This window comes from Gobio gobio (genome assembly GCF_949357685.1).
Source record: "Gobio gobio genome assembly, chromosome: 24".
Classification (NCBI taxonomy): Eukaryota; Metazoa; Chordata; class Actinopteri; order Cypriniformes; family Gobionidae; genus Gobio; species Gobio gobio.
The window spans coordinates 1622931-1649252 of NC_137120.1; the positions used below are offsets into that span (position 1 = coordinate 1622931).

The 26322-nt window shown below is 39.6% G+C and overlaps 1 protein-coding gene across 2 annotated transcripts in view; it reads left to right on the top strand.

The window, feature by feature from the left end:
- The first annotated feature begins 240 nt into the window (after window positions 1-240).
- The window catches only part of def6b (DEF6 guanine nucleotide exchange factor b), a 27733-nt gene continuing 1651 nt past the window's right edge, over window positions 241-26322 (top strand). Inside the window, exons 1-9 of one of the 2 annotated variants that reach the window (XM_079808487.1) lie at window positions 241-449; window positions 939-1079; window positions 3873-4052; window positions 4845-5057; window positions 7897-8043; window positions 8117-8225; window positions 8936-9234; window positions 15731-15897; window positions 24340-24538. In XM_079808487.1, coding sequence (XP_079664613.1) covers window positions 354-449; window positions 939-1079; window positions 3873-4052; window positions 4845-5057; window positions 7897-8043; window positions 8117-8225; window positions 8936-9234; window positions 15731-15897; window positions 24340-24538 — 1551 coding nt within the window. In that variant the 5' untranslated portion in view covers window positions 241-353. Of the gene's footprint in view, window positions 450-563; window positions 613-938; window positions 1080-3872; window positions 4053-4844; window positions 5058-7896; window positions 8044-8116; window positions 8226-8935; window positions 9235-15730; window positions 15898-24339; window positions 24539-26322 lie in introns of those variants that run through there. The other variant, XM_079808488.1, reaches the window with a different exon arrangement.

Sequence of the window (26322 nt, forward strand, 5' to 3'; positions counted from 1 at the left end):
TATCTATCTATCTATCTATCCTGTCTGTCTGTCTGTCTGTCTGTCTGTCTGTCTGTCTGTCTGTCTATCTATCTATCCTGTCTGTCTGTCTGTCTGTCTGTCTGTCTGTCTATCTATTTATCCACTGGAAAACCACACTAACAAATGTTGAATAAATGTGTTTCCAAAAGTCAATGAGTAATCGTGTTAACCGTATTGACCACAGTAATCTACAGCTGTTCTCCTGCACACTGATCTCAGGTCTGCAGACAGGAGGCGCCAGAGTTCTGCAAACGCAGACAGGATGTGGACAGACTTGCAGAGAGAATGAAGGAGAGGAGAAAAAAAGAGAGTAAAGTCATCAGGTGCGAGCCATGGCGCTGAGAGCCGCTCTGCTGAAGAGCATCTGGTACGCCTTCACGTCCCTGGACACCGAAGACAGCGGCAAAGTGTCCAAATCACAGCTCAAGGTGGGACAGATGTGTGTGTGTGTGTGTGTGTGTGTGTGAGAGAGACAGGTGTTTGACTGTCTACTTGTGTGTGTGTCTATCATGGATTTACCAAACTACAGTCTCTCCAGAAGTACTAAATCTCACTTCATGGACGTCCACAAAGTAAAGAATGATTGATGAGGTGAATTATTCAACCGCATGTAATATAATAACGGCTTTCTGTGTTATGTGCAAATGTTGTATACACTGAGTGCGAGTGTTTTCAAGTGCGCACTTCATGGTTCCACATCAGTGTGTGAGGCTGTAAAGTGTGTGTGGTTAAAGTTTAGGTCTGTAGTTCATTATAACGCAACAGAAGTGTTCAGTGTTCTCGTCGAGTTATCTGAGTTTGTGAAACTGTTAATCTGTCTCACACTCTGTGGCTTTAGCCGGATTGGCATCAAACAAAAGCTGCAGTCAGACTCTCTCTCTCTCTGTGTGTGTGTGTGTGTGTGTGTGTGTGCACAGGTTTTGTCTCATAACCTTCACAGTGTTTTCCGGATTCCCCACGATCCGGCGGCCCTCGAGAGACACTTCAGCGATGATGATGACGGCCCTGTATCCAGTCAGGGGTACATGCCCTACCTGAACCAGTTCATCCTGGACAAGGTAGCGCAACACACACTGGTTTAATTCCCTCCAGAAGCGTCTGAGATGACACTTGTTTATGATGGAGGGAAAAGAGCCTGATTGAGTGACTTACATTTTCATTAGGGGCCAAGCACCGAAGGTTAGCGTTCCTATTCTTCTTCTTCTTCCGCCATGGGAGTCGATGGCAGCCCATAGAACCATATGGTGAAAAGTTGTGAAATTTGGCACCCCGAAAAAAGACATTTTGAGTTGTCATCACAGCAAATTTTGAGTCTCTAACTTAATCCCTCTTGCGCCACCATCAGTCCAAAGTTTGACTCATGTTTATGCTAATAACTTTTGAACCATAAGGGATAGAAACAAAGTTATTTTTCCCTCTGATTCCGGAGTTCATGGCGATTTGATCGCACCTTATGACGTCATTTTCCGTCATGAAAATGTTCCCGCCATTTTGGATTTTCCGATAAACCTACTTTTGCAAACTCGTCCTAGACAGTTCATCTGATTTGCACGAAAATTTAACCAGATCATCTTCAGATCATGCTGACAAAAAGGTATGGAATTCAAGTTGATTCGTCAAATCGTTTTCGATAAACGCTCAAACAAATTTTACGTAGCGGTTGCGAAAATACACATAAGGCTGTATCTCCGCAACGCTTTATCGTATTCCGACCAAACTTGGTACATGTCATCACAAGCATGACCTGAGGCAACATGAAGAGTTTCGGTGCAGCGCCACCTACTGGTCCGGAGATACGAAAAATTGCTATTTTTGCTTATAACTTCTGAACTGTTTCTCCAAATATCATAAAAGTGGTCTCGTTAGATTCATCGTTTGATGTCCAATTTTACCATATGAGCCATTTTGGCTGTCGGCCATTTTGAATAATGTGCTAAAATGCTGTATTTTATGAACTCAGGAACGGATTGTTGCGAAACTCGGTATGGGTCATCAACACGGTGCCTTGAAGGAGCCTGAGAAGTTTCGAAACAGTGCCACCTTGTGGAGAATTATTTTTCAAATGCTTTTAACTTTGGGTGTGGTTGACTTATTTTCATGGGAGTAACTTTTTTTGTCTCCTGAATCCTTGCCGAGTCCAACGATACCAGACTTGCCAGGTTTCGGCGTATGGTTTGTGCAACGTTGTAATTTAGCGCTTTAAAAACATTAGCTGATATCTTCGAAACCGCTAGTCCGATCGAGACGAAACCAGCGTCAGAAGTTCAGAAACATAGGTCAAAGCTAAACGCTAATACCCAAATGTCAAAATATTGATAGTAAGGGGGAGTAAAATCCAATCAAAGTCAGGTGTCAGTCATTTTTTACGTGTTTTTTCATATAAATGTCTATAACTCAAAAATGAAATGAGATATCTTCACTAAAATTGACATAGACATGTATGGGCTCACTCCGAGGACACATTAAAAAAGTTGTAGGATTGTGCCTCTTGGTGGCGCTATAATAGAACAAAACATGAAATTCCCATAGACTACAATGCTTTTTTCAGCCCTTTTGCCTAAAATCATCTTAAAATGTGTTTAATTGCTCATTGCTGCTGATTATCTGACACTCAGCCATTTTGACATGTCTTGTCTTCTTCTTTGCGCTTGGCCCTGGTATTGCTGCTTGCAGCTTGCAGCTATATTTCTTCTTCCGTTTCTTCTTCCGCTCTGGAAGTCTTTGCCAGCCCATAGAACCACTTATGGGAAAGTTATGAAATTTGGCACACCGATAAGGGACAATCAAAACATTCACCATGGCAACTTTGGAGTCTCTAACTCAATCCCTCTAGCGCCACCACCTGTCCAAAGTTTGACTTACGTTTGTGCTAATAACTTTTGAACCGTACGGGCTAGAAACGGCATTTTGAATTTTCAGAAAAACCTACTTTTTCAAACTCCTCCTAGGCCATTTTCATGAAACTCCTGAACGAGTCCAACGATACCAAACATGCTAGGTTTCACCTTATGGTTTGTGCAACGTTGGGATTTAGCATTTAAACAATCTTCACAAATATCTTTGAAACCGTTAGTCCGATCGAGACAAAACCATCGTAGGAAAAATGGAATCATAGCAGACTGACTAAGTGTAAAGGGCCAAATGTCAAGATTTTTATAGTAAGTGGCAAAAAAAATGCAATTAAAGTCAGTGTGGGGCTTTTTTACATGCTCACAAATACAAATGTCTTTAACTCACCAAATTTGACAAGCTTATGTATGGGGGCACTCTTAGGACACACACAAAAAGTAGTGGGACTGCACCACTTGGTCCACATTTTAAAAACAAAATGACAAAAAAAGGTCCAAAGCTGTAACTGCAATGGTTTTGCATATTGCTATATTTTACAAACACATTGGCATATCATTACGAAACTCAGTATGTGTTTTCGGCGCCATGCCCTGAAGGTACTCAAATAGTGCCAGGGTAGCGCTCCCTTGTGGTCAAAAATGTTAATGAAATTGTATCAAAAGCAATTATGTCTCATTACAACTCAATGTATTCATGGGTTTTCAACCTTTTTGCTTAAAATAGTCCCTAAATGTCTTTATTTACACATTTTAGCAGTTAGTCTGCTGCTCTCAGCCATGTTGGCATGACTTATCATGCTCTTTGTGTTATATTTGAGCTATGTTTACTGATATTTGAGCCACTTTCCCAGGAAGTGATGATTTTGTTCTTATGAACACACGAGATGGAAACGCTGCTTTATATTCCATATATTATGCCATATTTTAAGTTCAATTTACAACTTTGGATGGAAACATAGCTAGTGAAACTCATTGATTTTGTTGCGTTTGCTGTGTGATCAGGTGACGGAGGGGACGTTCATTAAAGAGGAAGTCGACGAGCTGTGCTGGACTCTGTGTTCCAAGAAAAACTACCGCCCCGACACACTCCAGGTTCTGACCAATCAGGACGCTCTGCGGCTCTGGTGTCTCTTCAACTTCCTGGCAGAGGACAAATACCCTCTCGCACTCGTACCGGAGGAGGTGAGCTCACACACGTCTCAACTCCAACCAAAACCAGATTCTGCCGGTCCGGTTGAGGCTCTTCGTCAGTAGCAATCGTTACGTCTACCTCAGACCAGCAAAAATCCAGCTACCATGTTTCAAAAACCAGCTTGACCACCATAACATCAGCATGAAATCAAAAAGACTTTCACGTCCCTTGACATTGTTCTGATTCCAGCCGGCATTTCAGTGTTTAAAATTTCTAAATTGATTTATAAGTATTTTGTTACCCACAAACAAATCTAACATACACATACATATTATATTTTAAACATACACACATACTTTATACACACACACACACACACACACACACACACATATATATATAATCTAACATATATAGAGTCCAATCGATTAATCGCGATTAATCGCATCTAACATAAAAGTTTGTACATTAATCACGATTAATCGATTCTAATATAAAAGCTTGTGTTTTTGTAATAAGTGTGTGTGTGAATATATATGATTGTGTGTGTGTGTGTGTGTGTGTGTGTGTGTGTATAAATATACACGTAATATATAATCAAACTTTTATGTTTGTGCGATTAATCACGATTAATCGATTTGACAGTACTAAAAAAATATATACTACGATAAAAAGTGTTAGTTACCATTGTTAGGCTTTTAACAACCATTTAGTGATGTCGGTTCAATGTTTTGTAAACATTTTAAACATAAATTCAATGTTGAAGGTAGTGGCGTGCCGGCGTGTTTTGATAATCTTTCATGGGAACCTCCCGGGACGTAAGCGCATTTGTATGTGATCAGGCGGAGTATCTGCTGAGGAAGGTGAGCAGCGTGATGACGGTGGAGCTGAGCTGCGTGGAGCTGGAGGACGGCGTTCAGAAGGACGGGCTGAGCGTCTGGAGCTTCCTGGAGCTGGTGAACGCAGTGGCCGCCAGCCGAGGAGCCGACGCAGAGAGCCTGTCCTTGGCCGTGGAGAAGGTGTATCGAGAGATGGTGGGGAACGTGCTGAAAGAGGTGCGTTACTTGAAAAAGTTATCTGATTACGCAACTCGAGTTACTTGTAATGTGTTTCTTTACTAGTTACTTTTAAAAGTAAACTGATTACGCAACTCGAGTTACTTGTAATGCGTTACTTTACTGGTTACTTTTAAAAGTAATCTGATTACGTAACTCGAGTTACTTGTAATGCGATACTTTACCAGTTACTTGAAAAAGTAATCTGATTACGTAACTCGAGTTACTTGTAATGCGTTACTTTACTAGTTACTTGAAAAAGTAATCTGATTACGTAACTCGAGTTACTTGTAATGCGATACTTTACCAGTTACTTGAAAAAGTAATCTGATTACGTAACTCGAGTTACTTGTAATGCGTTACTTTACTAGTTACTTGAAAAAGTAATCTGATTACGTAACTCGAGTTACTTGTAATGCGTTACTTTACTGGTTACTTTTAAAAGTAATCTGATTACGTAACTCGAGTTACTTGTAATGCGATACTTTACCAGTTACTTGAAAAAGTAATCTGATTACGTAACTCGAGTTACTTGTAATGCGTTACTTTACTAGTTACTTGAAAAAGTAATCTGATTACGTAACTCGAGTTACTTGTAATGCGATACTTTACCAGTTACTTGAAAAAGTTATCTGATTACGCAACTCGAGTTACTTGTAATGTGTTTCTTTACTAGTTACTTTTAAAAGTAAACTGATTACGCAACTCGAGTTACTTGTAATGCGTTACTTTACTGGTTACTTTTAAAAGTAATCTGATTACGTAACTCGAGTTACTTGTAATGCGTTACTTTACTAGTTACTTGAAAAAGTAATCTGATTACGTAACTCGAGTTACTTGTAATGCGTTACTTTACTAGTTACTTGAAAAAGTAATCTGATTACGTAACTCGAGTTACTTGTAATGCGATACTTTACCAGTTACTTGAAAAAGTAATCTGATTACGTAACTCGAGTTACTTGTAATGCGTTACTTTACTAGTTACTTGAAAAAGTAATCTGATTACGTAACTCGAGTTACTTGTAATGCGTTACTTTACTGGTTACTTTTAAAAGTAATCTGATTACGTAACTCGAGTTACTTGTAATGCGATACTTTACCAGTTACTTGAAAAAGTAATCTGATTACGTAACTCGAGTTACTTGTAATGCGTTACTTTACTAGTTACTTGAAAAAGTAATCTGATTACGTAACTCGAGTTACTTGTAATGCGATACTTTACCAGTTACTTGAAAAAGTAATCTGATTACGTAACTCGAGTTACTTGTAATGTGTTTCTTTACTAGTTACTTTTAAAAGTAAACTGATTACGCAACTCGAGTTACTTGTAATGCGTTACTTTACTGGTTACTTTTAAAAGTAATCTGATTACGTAACTCGAGTTACTTGTAATGCGTTACTTTACTAGTTACTTGAAAAAGTAATCTGATTACGTAACTCGAGTTACTTGTAATGCGTTACTTTACCAGTTACTTGAAAAAGTAATCTGATTACGTAACTCGAGTTACTTGTAATGCGTTACTTTACTAGTTACTTGAAAAAGTAATCTGATTACGTAACTCGAGTTACTTGTAATGCGTTTCTTTACTAGTTACTTGAAAAAGTAATCTGATTACGCAACTCGAGTTACTTGGAATGCATTTCTTTACTAGTTACTTGAAAAGGTAATCTGATAACGCAACTCGAGTTACTTGTAATGCGTTACTTTACTAGTTACTTTTAAAAGTAATCTGATTACGTTACTCGAGTTACTTGTAATGCTTTACTTTACCAGTTACTTGAAAAAGCAATCAGATTACGTAACTCGAGTTACTTGTAATGCATTACTTTACCAGTTACTTGAAAAAGCAATCTGATTACGTAACTCGAGTTACTTGGAATGTGTAACTTTACCAGTTACTTGAAAAAGTAATCTGATTACGTAACTCGAGTTACTTGTAATGCGTTACTTTACTAGTTACTTGAAAAAGTAATCTGATTACGTAACTCGAGTTACTTGTAATGCGTTACTTTACTAGTTACTTGAAAAAGTAATCTGATTACGTAACTCGAGTTACTTGTAATGCGTTACTTTACTAGTTACTTGAAAAAGTAATCTGATTACGTAACTCGAGTTACTTGTAATGCGTTACTTTACTAGTTACTTGAAAAAGTAATCTGATTACGTAACTCGAGTTACTTGTAATGCGTTACTTTACTAGTTACTTGAAAAAGTAATCTGATTACGTAACTCGAGTTACTTGTAATGCGTTACTTTACCAGTTACTTGAAAAAGCAATCTGATTACGTAACTCGAGTTACTTGGAATGTGTAACTTTACCAGTTACTTGAAAAAGTAATCTGATTACGTAACTCGAGTTACTTGTAATGCGTTACTTTACTAGTTACTTGAAAAAGTAATCTGATTACGTAACTCGAGTTACTTGTAATGCGTTACTTTACTAGTTACTTGAAAAAGTAATCTGATTATGTAACTCGAGTTACTTGTAATGCGTTACTTTACTAGTTACTTGAAAAAGTAATCTGATTACGTAACTCGAGTTACTTGTAATGCGTTACTTTACTAGTTACTTGAAAAAGTAATCTGATTACGTAACTCGAGTTACTTGTAATGCGTTACTTTACTAGTTACTTGAAAAAGTAATCTGATTACGTAACTCGAGTTACTTGTAATGCGTTACTTTACTAGTTACTTGAAAAAGTAATCTGATTACGTAACTCGAGTTACTTGTAATGCGTTACTTTACCAGTTACTTGTAATGCGTTACTTTACCAGTTACTTGTAATGCGTTACTTTACCAGTTACTTGTAATGCGTTACACGTGTGCGTGTGTTTCAGGGCTACCTGTGGAAGAAGGGACACCTGCGCAGGAACTGGACGGAGCGCTGGTTCTGCCTGAAGCCCGGCTCCTTCTCGTACTTCGCCAGCGAGGACGCGCGGGACTGTAAGGGCGTCATCGAGATGGACCAGAACTGCTGTGTGGAGGTATGGCGCTCACGCCTGCTCACATCCAGCATGTTGGTCCTGTCTGACGCCTCGTCTCGCCTGTGATTGACAGGTGCTGACGGACCGGGACGGGAAGAGATGCATGTTCTGCGTGAAGACGCTCAACAAGAGCTTCGAGATCAGCGCGCCGGACTCCAGACAGAGACAGGAGTGGATCACAGGTCGGATTTCACTCGCATTTCACCGCAAAAACACTATAGAAAACATCATTATCATCATAATTCACAAGAAAACTAGAAAACATTTTACGTAAAAATTTTACGAAAAGTTTTTTTAATTTTGTTTTCTATTAAAAATAACATAATTTTACATATTTTTTATTAAACATTTGTCAGTATTATATGTATTGTACAATTTATACAATACATATCATTTATTCATCTACAGACCAAAATATGTAAATTAAATTAATATTTAAAATTGAAAAAGTTTAATATAAAAATGAATATATATATATATACTGTATATATAATATTACATATTAAATATTTGCATTGTTTGGTCTGTAATATATATATAAAAAGACCAAACAATGCAAATTAAATTAATTAAGATAAATTTATAAAAGTTGAATTTGTTTAATTATTTAAAAAACAAATTATAATAAAAAAAACTGAAAAATAGAAAAAGTATTTTCCCCCAAAGAAATTATGCAATGTAATATGAAATATTTTACAAATTAATAAAATAATTGATATATGTGTTAAATATGAGAATAGTTATTTCAGTGACTTGTTTTCTTTGGAAAAACTAGAAAAAATGGAACAAAATAATTTTCTGAATTATTATTATTGTTTTCCTGTAATAATATGTAAGTTTCCTCTATAAATGCAGCAGTGAATGTGATGTGATTGGTTAATTGATCTGTCAGCGATCCAGACCGCTCTCCGCCTGTCGGCCGAGGGCCGGGCGTCGCTGCACGAGGAGCTGAAGGAGCGGCGGCGGGAGCAGCGGGTGGAGCGGGAGCGGAGGCGGGCGCAGCGGGCGGAGGAGACGCAGCGGCTGCAGGAGCTGCAGGGGGAGCGGGAGGAGCAGCTGGTGGAGCTGCAGCTGCTGAAGGAGGCGCAGAGGCAGACGAGAGCCTCGCTGGAGCAGGAGGAGCTCAGGAGGAGCAGCCAGCACCACCAGCTGCAGAACACCCTGGAGAAGCAGCTGTGCGAGGCTCAGGAGGTACACACACACACACACACACACACACACACACACACACACACATGCACACACACACGCACGCACGCACGCACACACACACACACACACACACACTCTCACACACACTCACACACACACACACACACTCACACACACACACTCACACACACACACACACACACGTTGGGTTTTCATGTTTTATGGGGACTTTCTTTAGGCGTAATGGTTTTTATACCGTAAATACCTTATATCCTATCCCCCTACACTGCCCCTGCCCCTAAACCTATCCATCACACACACACACACACACACACACACACACACACACACACACACACACACACACACACACACACACACACACACACACACACACACACACACTGCCCCTGCCCCTAAACCTACCCATCACAGGAGACATTCTGCATTTTTACATTTTCAAAAAACATCACTTAGTCTGATTTATAAGATGTTTTCCTCATGGGGACCTAAAAATGTCCCCACAAGGACGAGGATTTTGGATATTGCCATCTTTGTGGGGACATTTTGTCCCCATAACGTAGGGATTACCAGTCCACACACACACAAACACACACACACATATACCCACACACACACCCACGTTTGTTTTTGTGAAATGTGGGGACATTCCATAGGCGTAATGGTTTTTATACCGTACAAACCGTATTTTCTATCCCCTTACACTGACCCTGCCCCTAAACCTAGCCCTCACAGGAGACTGTGCAGTTCACTTTCTGTGAAAAAAACCTTGTTCTGTGTGATTTATAAGCATTTTGAAAAGTGAGGACATGGGGAACGTCCTCATATTTCACCCTTCATTTGTAATACCCATGTCATTATACACATTTGTGTCCTGATATTTCACAAAAACATGCCCACACACACACACACACACACACACACACTCATGTATCGAATCACGTCAATCCTATTGACCGGCGACATCCCATGACATCATCAATATGCGACCCGGAAGTATATAAGGGCGCCGTGCCAACACATACACATCTTCTCGTCTGAAGGGACTGTATGGCAGATAGGCCCTGAAGCATGGCAACGAGAAGCAGCGTTTCGTTCCCTGTTCTCAGCGAACAGAGGTTACATACGTAACCTGAGACGTTCCCTTTCGAAAGGGAACTCTCGCTGCGTCAGCTGACGCTATGGGGAACGATATACCCACGCCGCCATGCTGAGGGGAGTGTCTGCCTGTTGGCAGTGACAACTGTCAACAAAAGTAAATTCAACTGAAAAACCTGAGCGACTCCCCCTCAGGTCACACTGGGCTGTCAGCGACAGCATTCCCTACGGTCATAGCTCAAGCTATGCACCTAAACGGAGCCTTAACGCACTGCGTGAGGTTCTGTCCAGACTGCTCAAAGGCCCGGGACCACTACTTCGACAGAAGGGGTCCCTTTAAGGGAATGTGGCTAGGGGACCCGAAGGAGCCCCAGCCAGTCACTACTCGGGAAACAAGTTATCCCGAGTGCCACCAGGGAGGCCTGGCCTGGTGCCCTAAGTGTTATGGACACTTCGGTTTAGCCAACCCTGTCTGTTCAGAAACAGAGCCTCTGGATGGTGCCCAGGAGGCATCCAAACTAAGGGACTGAAAAACTGGCAGTCCTACTTAGCCCGGAACTCAGAGACGGGTTATCTCAGAGAGCAATACTCAGCGTAGCGCTTTACAACCCTTGCTAGCGAGGGGAGTCTGTATGCTCAAATCAAGGATCTACCAGGTGCTTGTGTTTCAAAGCAGTAGGGAGGCCGAAAGGGCCTAAGGACTGATCTAACAGGGAGGCCCTCAGTGAGGGGAGCAGCTGAACCTGCCTGGCGGGTAACCCCCAGCTGTAGGCTAAGCTACCATAGGTTCTACTCACAGAGAACTGGTAACCGAGAAGTGCCTAGACTTGGAAACTTCGCCTTCAAGGAGGCCCCGTGGGGCCTACTACCTGATAGCAGTTGAAGCCGACTGTCAAAGTAGTTGGAAAAAAGGAAACTCGTTTTCTCAGGGAGGCCTAATGAAGGCCTACTACCTGACAGTCAAGGTACATCAGCTAGCCGAGCATCCTGACTCGGGAACTCACCCTCAGGGAGGCCTAGTGAGGCCTACTACCTGATAGCAAGCCTTTAGGGAGGCCCGGAACGGCCTGCTACCTGATAGCGAGCTATGCTGGCTACCCGAGTATCCTCACTCAGGAACTCACCCTCAAGGGAGGCCTAGTGAGGCCTGCTACCTGCTAGCGACTCGTGCTAACTGTTTCTCAGGTGACTGGGTCCCAGGAACATGCCCTTGGGGAGGCCTGGTGAGGCCTACTACCTGCCAGCGAAGCATGCTAACCCTGAGCAGCTGAGGTCACCTCTAGGGAAGCCCAGTGCGGGCCTACTGTCAGATAGCAATGCTAACTGTTCAAGTGACCACAACCTGGGAGCTCACCCTCAGGGAGGCCTAGTAAGGCCTTCCACCTGATAACCTGCTAGGCCACAGACCCGGACGCCGTACGTCGGTGCTCGCCTTCAGAGAGGCCTGGTTAAGGCCTTCCAACTAACAGCAGGCCTTCAGGGAGGCCTGATGAGGCCTACAACCTGATAGCCGGCAGGCTAGCTGTCCCGATGTGACGAACAACTTCCAACTGATAACATGCCTTATCCAGGAGGCCTGGTGAGGCCTTCCACTTGACAGCCGACCCTCAGGGAAGCGCAATGGCCTATAACCTGATAGCCGGCCAGGCTAGCTTTACCTCGATGCCAAACATCGGTACCTGCCTTCAGGGAGGCCTGATGAGGCCTACCACCTGATAGCCTGCCAAGCTAAAATACTCCCGATGCCACACATCGGTACTCACCTCCAGGGAGGCCTGGCTGAGGCCTTCCACCTGAGAGCCGACCCTCAGGGAGGCTTACTGTGGCCTATAACCTGATAGCCAGCCGGGCTAGTTATTCCGATGCCCTGCATCGATACTTGCCCTCCAGGAGGCCTGGTGAGGCCTACCCTAATAGCAAGTCGGGCTAGCTGCCCGAGTATTCTACCCCTGGATGTCACCTTCAAAAAGAAGCCTGACGAGGCCTTCTATCTGATAGCAAGCCTAGTGAGGCCTACCACCTGCTAGCACTTACTTTACCATGCTAACCGTCAAGTGACTGAGACTCAGAGCACTCCTCCAGCGAGGCCTAGCTTTAGAGGCCTGCCAACTGATAACAAACATGCAAAATGTGAGAGTAACAAAGAAGACCCTGGAGGCTCGTCTTCACGGAGGCCTGATGAGGCCTACCATCTGATAGCCAGTCAGGCTAGCCATACCGATGTCACTCATTGGCCCTCGCCCTCAAGGAGGCCTGATGAGGCCTACTACCTGATAGCAAGCCATGCTAGCTCCCCGAGTATCCCACTCAGGAACTCGCCTCCAAGGAGGCCTGGGGCCTCATTTATAAACGTTGCGTACGCACAAAAGAAGGCGTACGCCACTCTCTATGCAATAATTGGTATTTATAAAAAGCAAACTTGACGGGAAAATGTGCGGTCCTTCACGCAAGCTCTGACCCAGGCGTACGCACAAAAACGGGTGAAATGAGAAATGGCGACACCGTCGGCAGATGGAAGAAACACGTGAAAGTGTGTGAAACTGTAGACCGTTGTGTAAAAGAAATGGCAATACTGCCTCTCATAAATAACATGAAGACTTCACAAAGCAAGTATTACATTTAACAGCCTACACGAACACCCGTTTGATCAATCTGCAGTAACAAACAAAATCAAACGAAAATTACAACAGAAATGAGAAAAAAAAATGTGAAATATGTTCGTCAACAATATTGGCATGTTATGCAATTCATCCTCATAAATAATATGGTAAACAAAACGAAATAATGTACAAAACTGATATTCTCGTCAATGTGTCCATCTGGCGTAGCAGAGATAGATGCAATTAGATAGACAGATAGATAGATAATTAGGGAGATATATAGATAAATAGATAGGTAGATGTATTAATTGTCCACTGGGGAAAGTTGTTTTCATAGTAAAAATTTCTTCATCAGCTACGGAATCATGGTATTCATGCAAATGCCTTTAGTTTGTTTTATTTTCGATAAAATAACATATGACGTATGCCTCAACCATTCAGAAAGCTGCAAGAAATTACATTTGCACTGAACTATTTCCCATTTCCACGTAGATAATAGGGATAGGGATTAATAGGGATTCCCCAATAATTTCCGCCAGTCTCTCATCAAGAGGCTCAGCTCCGGTTCCCTTTCCCCACCCGGGGCAGACACACTCTGGCGATGGAGCGCTAGACGCTTTTTTGCCTCGACTTTGATGTCCGACCATTTCTTTTTTTTTCGGCCACGGTCCGAGGTTGTGAGGCTACAGCATTTACGGCGTCTGCAACCTTTTGCCACTCAAGTGCCTTTTTGGCATTATTAATGCCCACACTGCCCTCCAAAAAATATTTTTCTCCTCTTTTCCACCTCGCCAACGATAATTTCTACTTCACATTGAGTGAAGTTACGTTTTTTTGATTTCCTCTCTGTATTTGCCATGATTTCACAATCGATGAATATTAACTTGTGGGCGTTTCACGGACTATTTATGGGCAACTATGGGCGTGACATGAAGCCGCAAAAGCTGCGCTACATTTAGAATTGATTGTGATTTATTAAGGGAAAACTGTGTAGGATGTGCGTGCGCACGGTTTTATAAATCCGAATATTTCTGTGCGTACGCACGTCCTATGTTTCATCCGTACGCCACTTCTGACGCAAATCCTACGCAAAGTTTTATAAATGAGGCCCCTGGTGAGGCCTACCACCTGCTAGCAAGTCTACAACTGACTGCTATGAAACCCTTGACAGTTAGACCACTGGCTGACTAGTAACTACCCATTGCACTGCTATGGGGACCCGTCCTCAGGGAGGCTTGTAAAGCCTACAAGCGTTAAACGAGTCTTACAATAGCCAACGTATCTGCCAGACATTTAGTAAAAACTGGCTGCTTTGACCAAACGACTCTCAAGTGAGAGGAGGCTGACATACACAGGGATGGCAAAAGGGGCTCAGAATCACGTAGTGAACAGCCAGAGGTGACAGCACCTCCCTCATCCACATAGCCTAGGCCACATGCCCAACTGATGCTCCAGCGTCAGTCTCTAATAAACACACTCTAACAGAGACAAACTACTCTAACCTGCGGTGGCTTAGGGAAACCGAAGACACGTAGTAAAAACCCCTATCGGTAGAAAAACACTCATTCTCCCAGAAGGGCGTCCTACCGCTTAGTACTCCGCTAACATTTCTGTAGAAATGAGCGGCGGCCCCAACACAACTCTCACCATGAGAGGAGGCCTTAATTACATTCATATGATACCATGAGCGGTGGCCTGCCTCGCGATATCTTGACCACCAAGGGAAAGCCAACACACGCTCACCTCCACAGCCCAGCTCCTGGTGCTGCAGTAAGCCACCTACAGGGGGAATGTTCTACCGCCCTTGCATGCCTGAAAGGGGCGCTCTCACTGATCAAGCCAAGGCGGGCCGCCCCAGGCCTGATGTAAGAAGCACCTGGAGAAACGCTCTATGAAGAAAAACTATGAGGGATCCTTCTTCCTACGGGAGACCGGCCTCTTCTGCGACCTACTCCTATGAGGGGGCACACGAAAGGCAATACTGGTACTCTGGCTCTGTCTCCAGCCCTCAGGCCATGATGGGCCAGGCCCTCCCGCCTACCTGGGCGCGGATCCTGATCTCAGCGGTGCGCAGGTTAAACACTGCCGAACGCGCCTTCGCCTCTGCAAACTTTTATTGAAAAGTTTGCAAGGCAAAACCGGCGAATCGTGGAGAAAGCTCTTTCCTTTCGCCACGATATCCGCCGAGTTCGACCACAGATGTCTCTCTGAGACACTTTAAATAAAAAAGTGTGATTCTATATCCAGACAAGTAAATGTCTTAATATTAATTTAAAAATATATAACTTTTAAATGAATACAAAATAATACAAAAATAAATGACTTTAATAATTTAAATAAAAAATAAGTGTTAAATCCTATATCTAGACAAGTTTAAATTTCTAAACAAAATCAAATTTTTATTCAAATATATTATAATTTTAATATTATTACAAAACGTGTATATATATATATATATACTTAAATAATAATTAAAATTATTGAAAAATAACTCTCTGTGATTGACATCTCAAGCAGGGGCTCATTAGCATATGACCCGCCCACATTCACAAATCCACACATTGGCATGATAAACGACAGAATGAACTAGAAGAGGTCATTTATATATCGATATATTTATATGATATATTTATATATCAAAGTCTTAAAGATACAGGAGCAAAACAATCTCTCTCTTACAGCTGAACAAACTGCTAACTTTCTTTAACACTGCATCAAAAGTGTAAAGGGCAACGAACATGAGCAGGAAGACCCATACGAACAGTCAAACTGAGCTCCAGCTTGTGTGTGTGTGTGTGTGTGTGTGTGTGTGGCAGGCGCGTGCGAATCTTCGAGCGGAGGTGGCGGTGCGTGATCTGGAGGCCGAACATCAGCGGCGGAGAATCAGAGAGCTGGAAGAACTTCATCACAGACTACAGGAAGCTCTAGAGCAGCAGATCAGAGCGCGACAGGAGGAAGAGACGTACAGATACACACAGACCAGGTGCACACACACACACACACACACACACACACACACACACACACACACACACACTCTAACCAGAGAGAGAGAGAGAGAGAGAGAGAGAGAGAGAGAGAGAGAGAGAGAGACAGAAAGGTTGTGAGTGACTCTAAAGGAAGCGCCACCCTCACACTTAAAAACCCACAGATGCATCTCACTAACACTTCTTCTAGATACATATATAAATATATATAAATATCAATATACATATCGAAAGACTTCTGTTGTTTTTATTTAAAAATAGTTATAGATTTATATCTAATTTATTGCATATATTTTTATGTATGTGTTAGAAAACACTGTTATATAATTTATTAATATCTTAATAACATATAATTTACATTAAGAGTCAATTTAAATATTTTAGATTTTTTAAATTTAATAATATATATATATATATATATATATATATATATATATATATATATATATATATATATATATATATATATATATATATATATATATATATATATATATATATATATATTTAGTTATTATTTAGATATTATTTATCTTTAATCAAGTCGGTGAAGGAGGTTTGGTCACATTTAGTCCCTGTCTGAATAATAATAAATCAGGCTCTGTTAAACACACTCACACACACACACGTCACACTTCCTGTCAGCTGAGATATGGTTTGGGTGTTTTTGCTGAACAAATGTTGATGTGTGTGTGCTCAACAGTTTTGACCACATTATCATCACTCGGTTATCAGACACACTGATTTCTGACCTTGTTGTACTTGATAAATAAACATTAAAACAAAAGTTAAGTGTAAGTGCTAATGTTTAACTGCTGAGTTCCGTTGCTCCTCTTAACGCCTGTGTAAATTAACACAGCATAACAAGGTCTGGAGTTGATTTACAGCGCTAGTTTTCAGTTTGAACCCCGTTTTAAAGAACCATTAGCTATGGTGTTCAGTATTAGCACTGATGTTTAGTTTTAGCTACACACATTGATGTTAGCTTTATCTTTAATAGCGTTAGCGATTATTAGCTGTGTTAACAGTGATATTTCTAGTGTTGAGCTGTGTTAGCCGTGATATTTCTGGTGTTTATCTGTGTTAGTAGTTATATTTCTGGTGTTCAACTGTGTTAGTAGTGATATTTCTGGTGTCCAGCTGTGTTAGTAGTGATATTTCTAGTGTTTAGCTGTGTTAGTAGTGATATTTCTGGTGTTGAGCTGTGTTAGTAGTGATATTTCTAGTGTTGAGCTGTGTTAGTAGTGATATTTCTGGTGTCCAGCTGTGTTAGTAGTGATATTTCTGGTGTTGAGCTGTGTTAGCCGTGATATTTCTGGTGTTTAACTGTGTTAGTAGTGATATTTCTGGTGTTTAGCTGTGTTAGTAGTTATATTTCTGGTGTTCAACTGTGTTAGTAGTGATATTTCTGGTGTTCAACTGTGTTAGTAGTGATATTTCTAGTGTTTAGCTGTGTTAGTAGTGATATTTCTGGTGTCCAGCTGTGTTAGTAGTGATATTTCTGGTGTTGAGCTGTGTTAGCCATGATATTTCTGGTGTTTAGCTGTGTTAGTAGTGATATTTCTGGTGTTTAACTGTGTTAGTAGTGATATTTCTGGTGTTCAGCCGTGTTAGTAGTGATATTTCTGGTGTTCAGCTGTGTTAGTAGTGATATTTCTGGTGTTTAACTGTGTTAGTAGTGATATTTCTGGTGTTCAGCTGTGTTAGTAGTGATATTTCTGGTGTTCAGCTGTGTTAGTAGTGATATTTCTAGTGTTTAGCTGTGTTAGTAGTGATATTTCTGGTGTTTAACTGTGTTAGTAGTGATATTTCTGGTTTTTAGCTGTGTTAGTAGTGATATTTCTGGTGTTTAGCTGTGTTAGTAGTGAGATTTCTGTGTTAGTAGTGATATTTCTGGTGTTTAGCTGTGTTAGTAGTGATATTTCTGTTGTTTAACTGTGTTAGTAGTGATATTTCTAGTGTTTAGATGTGTTAGTAGTGATATTTCTGGTGTTCAGCTGTGTTAGTGGTGATATTTCTGGTGTTTAACTGTTAGTAGTGATATTTCTGGTGTTCAGCTGTGTTAGTAGTGATATGTCTAGTGTTCAGCTGTGTTAGTAGTGATATTTCTGGTGTTCAGCTGTGTTAGTAGTGATATTTCTGGTGTTTAACTGTGTTAGTAGTGATATTTCTGGTGTTTAACTGTGTTAGTAGTGATATTTCTGGTTTTCAGCTGTGTTAGTAGTGATATTTCTGGTGTTCAGCTGTGTTAGTAGTGATATTTCTGGTGTTTAACTGTGTTAGTTTAACTGTGTTAGTAGTGATATTTCTGGTGTTTAACTGTGTTAGTAGTGATATTTCTAGTGTTCAGCTGTGTTAGTAGTGATATTTCTGGTGTTTAACTGTGTTAGTAGTGATATTTCTGGTGTTCAGCTGTGTTAGTAGTGATATTTCTGGTGTTCAGCTGTGTTAGTAGTGATATTTCTGGTGTTTAACTGTGTTGGTAGTGATATTTCTAGTGTTTAGCTGTGTTAATAGTGATATTTCTGGTTTTCAGCTGTGTTAGTAGTGATATTTCTGGTGTTGAGCTGTGTTAGTAGTGATATTTCTGGTGTTCAGCTGTGTTAGTAGTGATATGTCTAGTGTTCAGCTGTGTTAGTAGTGATATTTCTAGTGTTTAGCTGTGTTAATAGTGTTATTTCTGGTTTTCAGCTGTGTTAGTAGTGATATTTCTGGTGTTGAGCTGTGTTAGTAGTGATATTTCTGGTGTTTAACTGTGTTAGTAGTGATATGTCTAGTGTTCAGCTGTGTTAGTAGTGATATTTCTGGTGTTTAGCTGTGTTAGTAGTGATATTTCTGGTGTTTAACTGTGTTAGTAGTGATATTTCTGGTGTTTAACTGTGTTAGTAGTGATATTTCTAGTGTTTAGCTGTTAGTAGTGATATTTCTGGTGTTGAGCTGTGTTAGTAGTGATATTTCTGGTGTTCAGCTGTGTTAGTAGTGATATTTCTGGTGTTTAACTGTGTTAGTAGTGATATTTCTAGTGTTTAGCTGTGTTAGTAGTGATATTTCTGGTGTTCAGCTGTGTTAGTAGTGATATTTCTGGTGTTCAGCTGTGTTAGTAGTGATATTTCTGGTGTTGAGCTGTGTTAGTAGTGATATTTCTGGTGTTTAACTGTGTTAGTAGTGATATTTCTGGTGTTCAGCTGTGTTAGTGGTGATATTTCTGGTGTTTAACTGTTAGTAGTGATATTTCTAGTGTTTAGCTGTGTTAGTAGTGATATTTCTGGTGTTCAGCTGTGTTAGTAGTGATATTTCTGGTGTTCAGCTGTGTTAGTAGTGATATTTCTGTGTTAGTAGTGATATTTCTGGTGTTCAGCCGTGTTAGTAGTGATATTTCTGGTGTTCAGCTGTGTTAGTAGTGATATTTCTGTGTTAGTAGTGATATTTCTGGTGTTTAGCTGTGTTAGTAGTGATATTTCTGGTGTTTAGCTGTGTTAGTAGTGATATGTCTAGTGTTCAGCTGTGTTAGTAGTGATATTTCTGGTGTTCAGCTGTGTTAGTAGTGATATTTCTGGTGTTTAGCTGTGTTAGTAGTGATATTTCTGGTGTTTAACTGTGTTAGTAGTGATATTTCTGGTGTTTAGCTGTGTTAGTAGTGATATGTCTAGTGTTCAGCTGTGTTAGTAGTGATATTTCTGGTGTTCAGCTGTGTTAGTAGTGATATTTCTGGTGTTTAACTGTGTTAGTAGTGATATTTCTGGTGTTTAACTGTGTTAGTAGTGATATTTCTGGTTTTCAGCTGTGTTAGTAGTGATATTTCTGGTGTTCAGCTGTGTTAGTAGTGATATTTCTGGTGTTTAACTGTGTTAGTTTAACTGTGTTAGTAGTGATATTTCTGGTGTTTAACTGTGTTAGTAGTGATATTTCTAGTGTATAGCTGTGTTAGTAGTGATATTTCTGGTGTTCAGCTGTGTTAGTAGTGATATTTCTGGTGTTCAGCTGTGTTAATAGTGATATTTCTGGTGTTTAACTGTGTTGGTAGTGATATTTCTAGTGTTTAGCTGTGTTAATAGTGATATTTCTGGTGTTCAGCTGTGTTAGTAGTTATATGTCTAGTGTTCAGCTGTGTTAGTAGTGATATTTCTGGTGTTTAGCTGTGTTAGTAGTGATATTTCTGGTGTTTAACTGTGTTAGTAGTGATATTTCTAGTGTTTAGCTGTTAGTAGTGATATTTCTGGTGTTGAGCTGTGTTAGCCGTGATATTTCTGGTGTTCAGCTGTGTTAGTAGTGATATTTCTAGTGTTTAGCTGTGTTAGTAGTGATATTTCTGGTGTTGAGCTGTGTTAGTAGTGATATTTCTGGTGTTTAACTGTGTTAGTAGTGATATTTCTAGTGTTTAGCTGTGTTAGTAGTGATATTTCTGGTGTTCAGCTGTGTTAGTAGTGATATTTCTGGTGTTGAGCTGTGTTAGTAGTGATATTTCTGGTGTTTAACTGTGTTAGTAGTGATATTTCTGGTGTTTAACTGTGTTAGTAGTGATATTTCTGGTGTTCAGCTGTGTTAGTAGTGATATTTCTGGTGTTGAGCTGTGTTAGTAGTGATATTTCTGGTGTTTAACTGTGTTAGTAGTGATATTTCTGGTGTTTAACTGTGTTAGTAGTGATATTTCTAGTGTTTAGCTGTGTTAGTAGTGATATTTCTGGTGTTCAGCTGTGTTAGTAGTGATATTTCTGGTGTTGAGCTGTGTTAGTAGTGATATTTCTGGTGTTTAACTGTGTTAGTAGTGATATTTCTGGTGTTTAACTGTGTTAGTAGTGATATTTCTGGTGTTCAGCTGTGTTAGTAGTGATATTTCTGGTGTTGAGCTGTGTTAGTAGTGATATTTCTGGTGTTTAACTGTGTTAGTAGTAGACATGTGCCGGTAAACGGTAATACGATATACCGCAATAATGAACATGCACAATATTGTTATCGTGGGCACTTCAAAATACCGTGAATAATTATTTATTACGAATTATTCAGATTTTTTGAATGAATTTTAAGAATACTTTACCCATCAACCGTTTAAAATGAAAAACACGTCAAAGAGGAACGTGCACTGATGTAAACAGACCGTTCATGAGCCGAGCACATGGCGGAATGAGGAGACACGCTGAAGTGCACATTCATTCTTCGACAGCAGAGGGCGCTGACGGAACAGCAGAAATGCAGTTTCTCCAGTAATCACATAACCTAATACATAATACTTAAAGACTTAAGGCTATTCATTTTCAAACTTGCATTTTATATTTTAATCTGGACTAAATTACATGCCCTAGATATTGTTTGAATATGTTCTGACTGTTGTTCAATCACACACTCTACAAGGCTCCAGTATTTAACATTAGTTCCTTCATTAACAAACTGACAATGTAAAATACTTCTAAATCATGTATTAATCTTAGTTAAATGTACATTTCAGCATACCTATTGTTCTTTATAATTCTTTTGCACTTTAATCTGTTTTAAATATTTGTTTACTTTATACATTTTTGTGTATTGCTTTATTGTATTTAAATGTTTGGTTATTTTGTTATAAGAAAGTGATTTAACCTGTTATAGTATGACAACACTTTTTTTGCAACTTATTTCAATATTGTGATAATACCGTATACCGTGATAAAAGCTTCAGCAATTAATCGCAACATGAAAATTTGATACCGGCACATGCCTAGTTAGTAGTGATATTTCTGGTGTTTAACTGTGTTAGTAGTGATATTTCTGGTGTTCAGCTGTGTTAGTAGTGATATTTCTGGTGTTCAGCTGTGTTAGTAGTGATATTTCTGGTGTTTAACTGTGTTAGTAGTGATATTTCTGGTGTTCAGCTGTGTTAGTAGTGATATTTCTGGTGTTCAGCTGTGTTAGTAGTGATATTTCTGGTGTTTAACTGTGTTAGTAGTGATATTTCTGGTGTTCAGCTGTGTTAGTAGTGATATTTCTGGTGTTCAGCTGTGTTAGTAGTGATATTTCTAGTGTTTAGCTGTGTTAGTAGTGATATTTCTGGTGTTCAGCTGTGTTAGTAGTGATATTTCTGGTGTTGAGCTGTGTTAGTAGTGATATTTCTGGTGTTTAACTGTGTTAGTAGTGATATTTCTGGTGTTTAACTGTGTTAGTAGTGATATTTCTGGTGTTCAGCTGTGTTAGTAGTGATATTTCTGGTGTTTAACTGTGTTAGTAGTGATATTTCTGGTGTTTAACTGTGTTAGTAGTGATATTTCTGGTGTTTAGCTGTGTTAGTAGTGATATTTCTGGTGTTCAGCTGTGTTAGTAGTGATATTTCTAGTGTTTAGCTGTGTTAGTAGTGATATTTCTGGTGTCCAGCTGTGTTAGTAGTGATATTTCTGGTGTTTATCTGTGTTAGTAGTGATATTTCTGGTGTTTAACTGTGTTAGTAGTGATATTTCTGGTGTTTATCTGTGTTAGTAGTGATATTTCTGGTGTTCAGCTGTGTTAGTAGTGATATTTCTGGAGTTCAGCTGTGTTAGTAGTGATATTTCTAGTGTTTAGCTGTGTTAGTAGTGATATTTCTGGTGTTTAACTGTGTTAGTAGTGATATTTCTAGTGTTTAGCTGTGTTAGTAGTGATATTTCTGGTGTTTATCTGTGTTAGTAGTGATATTTCTGGTGTTCAGCTGTGTTAGTAGTGATATTTCTAGTGTTTAGCTGTGTTAGTAGTGATATTTCTGGTGTTTATCTGTGTTAGTAGTGATATTTCTGGTGTTCAGCTGTGTTAGTAGTGATATTTCTGGAGTTCAGCTGTGTTAGTAGTGATATTTCTAGTGTTTAGCTGTGTTAGTAGTGATATTTCTGGTGTTTAACTGTGTTAGTAGTGATATTTCTAGTGTTTAGCTGTGTTAGTAGTGATATTTCTGGTGTTTATCTGTGTTAGTAGTGATATTTCTGGAGTTCAGCTGTGTTAGTAGTGATATTTCTAGTGTTTAGCTGTGTTAGTAGTGATATTTCTGGTGTTTATCTGTGTTAGTAGTGATATTTCTAGTGTTTAGCTGTGTTAGTAGTGATATTTCTGGTGTTTATCTGTGTTAGTAGTGATATTTCTGGTGTTCAGCTGTGTAAGTAGTGATATTTCTGGAGTTCAGCTGTGTTAGTAGTGATATTTCTAGTGTTTAGCTGTGTTAGTAGTGATATTTCTGGTGTTTAACTGTGTTAGTGGTGATATTTCTGGTGTTTAACTGTGTTAGTAGTGATATTTCTGGTGTTTAACTGTGTTAGTAGTGATATTTCTGGTGTTCAGCTGTGTTAGTAGTGATATTTCTGGTGTTTAGCTGTGTTAGTAGTGATATTTCTGGTGTTTAGCTGTGTTAGTAGTGATATTTCTGGTGTTCAGCTGTGTTAGTAGTGATATTTCTAGTGTTTAGCTGTGTTAGTAGTGATATTTTTGGTGTTCAGCTGTATTAGTAGTGCTAATTCTGGTGTTCAGCTGTGTTAGTAGTGCTAATTCTGGTGTTCAGCTGTGTTAGTAGTGATATTTCTAGTGTTTAGCTGTGTTAGTAGTGATATTTCTGGTGTTTAACTGTGTTAGTAGTGATATTTCTGGTGTTTAACTGTGTTAGTAGTGATATTTCTGGTGTTTAACTGTGTTAGTAGTGATATTTCTAGTGTTTAACTGTGTTAGTAGTGATATTTCTGGTGTTTAACTGTGTTAGTAGTGATATTTCTGGTGTTTAGCTGTGTTAGTAGTGATATTTCTGGTGTCCAGCTGTGTTAGTAGTGATATTTCTGGTGTTGAGCTGTGTTAGTAGTGATATTTCTGGTGTTTAACTGTGTTAGTAGTGATATTTCTAGTGTTTAACTGTGTTAGTAGTGATATTTCTGGTGTTTAACTGTGTTAGTAGTGATATTTCTGGTGTTTAGCTGTGTTAGTAGTGATATTTCTGGTGTTTAACTGTGTTAGTAGTGATATTTCTGGTGTTTAACTGTGTTAGTAGTGATATTTCTAGTGTTTAACTGTGTTAGTAGTGATATTTCTGGTGTTTAACTGTGTTAGTAGTGATATTTCTGGTGTCCAGCTGTGTTAGTAGTGATATTTCTGGTGTTGAGCTGTGTTAGTAGTGATATTTCTGGTGTTTAACTGTGTTAGTAGTGATATTTCTAGTGTTTAACTGTGTTAGTAGTGATATTTCTGGTGTTTAACTGTGTTAGTAGTGATATTTCTGGTGTTTAGCTGTGTTAGTAGTGATATTTCTGGTGTTTAACTGTGTTAGTAGTGATATTTCTGGTGTTTACTGCAGGTGCTTAGAGTGCCATTTGGGACAAGTCCATAGTTGTGTTAACATTGATGTTTCTTGTGTTCAGGATTAGTTCTGAGTTTAGTTTGACATGTTTCTGTGTTTAGCCTAGCTCTGGTAGCTCTTACTTTAGCGCTAGCGTTTAGTGTAAAAGTGCTGCTGGTGTTTCCAGGCTGCTGGCCGAGGAGGAGGAGAAGGTGAAGTCGCTGCTGGCGCTGCAGGAGGAGCAGGAGGAGCAGCTCCTGCAGACCCAGCGTGAGAAGCAAGAGCTCAAGCAAGAGATGGACAGGAAGTCCCAGGCTCTGGGCGAGGCTCAGCAGCAGCTGGACACAGTGCGGGCCAGTCGACGCAAAGTGGACCAGGATATCGCGGTGAGCTCAGCTCTGCTTGTGTTGTGTTCATCACGTCTGTTCTTACCAGCTAACAGGGAATGTTCTCAGGACTTTAGCTAATGTTGTGGCAAGGCTCTCTCAAAGTTATATAGTTACGTTACTAGAATGTTCGTTCAAAGTTCTCTGGTGTTTTATAATGTGGAACGTGGATTCTAATATAGTTGTCGTTATAGTTATCGTCTGCTGATGTGGACACTAATATAGTTATTGTTATAGTTATCGTCTGCTGGTGTGGACACTAATATAGTTATTGTTATAGTTATCGTCCGCTGGTGTGGACACTAATATAGTTATTGTTATAGTTATCGTCCGCTGGTGTGGACACTAATATAGTTATTGTTATAGTTATCGTCTGCTGGTGTGGACACTAATATAGTTATTGTTATAGTTATCGTCCGCTGGTGTGGACACTAATATAGTTATCGTTAAAGTTATTGTCAGCTGGTGTGGATGCTAATATAGTTATTGTTATAGTTATCGTCCGCTGGTGTGGACACTAATATAGTTATTGTTATAGTTATCGTCTGCTGGTGTGGACACTAATATAGTTATTGTTATAGTTATCGTCAGCTGGTGTGGACACTAATATAGTTATTGTTATAGTTATCGTCTGCTGGTGTGGACACTAATATAGTTATTGTTATAGTTATCGTCCGCTGGTGTGGACACTAATATAGTTATTGTTATAGTTATCGTCTGCTGGTGTGGACACTAATATAGTTATTGTTATAGTTATCGTCTGCTGGTGTGGACACTAATATAGTTATTGTTATAGTTATCGTCAGCTGGTGTGGACACTAATATAGTTATCGTTAAAGTTATTGTCAGCTGGTGTGGATGCTAATATAGTTATTGTTATAGTTATCGTCTGCTGGTGTGGACACTAATATAGTTATTGTTATAGTTATCGTCCGCTGGTGTGGACACTAATATAGTTATCGTTAAAGTTATTGTCAGCTGGTGTGGATGCTAATATAGTTATTGTTATAGTTATCGTCCGCTGGTGTGGACACTAATATAGTTATCGTTAAAGTTATTGTCAGCTGGTGTGGATGCTAATATAGTTATTGTTATAGTTATCGTCCGCTGGTGTGGACACTAATATAGTTATTGTTATAGTTATCGTCCGCTGGTGTGGACACTAATATAGTTATCGTTAAAGTTATTGTCAGCTGGTGTGGATGCTAATATAGTTATTGTTATAGTTATCGTCCGCTGGTGTGGACACTAATATAGTTATTGTTATAGTTATCGTCCGCTGGTGTGGACACTAATATAGTTATCGTTAAAGTTATTGTCAGCTGGTGTGGATGCTAATATAGTTATTGTTATAGTTATCGTCCGCTGGTGTGGACACTAATATAGTTATTGTTATAGTTATCGTCCGCTGGTGTGGACACTAATATAGTTATCGTTAAAGTTATTGTCAGCTGGTGTGGACACTAATATAGTTATCGTTAAAGTTATTGTCAGCTGGTGTGGACACTAATATAGTTATTGTTATAGTTATCGTCCGCTGGTGTGGACATTAATATAGTTATCGTTATAGTTATCATCAGCTGGTGTGGACACTAATATAGTTATTGTTATAGTTATCGTCCGCTGGTGTGGACACTAATATAGTTATTGTTATAGTAATCGTCCGCTGGTGTGGACACTAATATAGTTATAGTTATCATCAGCTGGTGTGGACACTAATATAGTTATCGTTAAAGTTATTGTCAGCTGGTGTGGATGCTAATATAATTATCGTTAAAGTTATT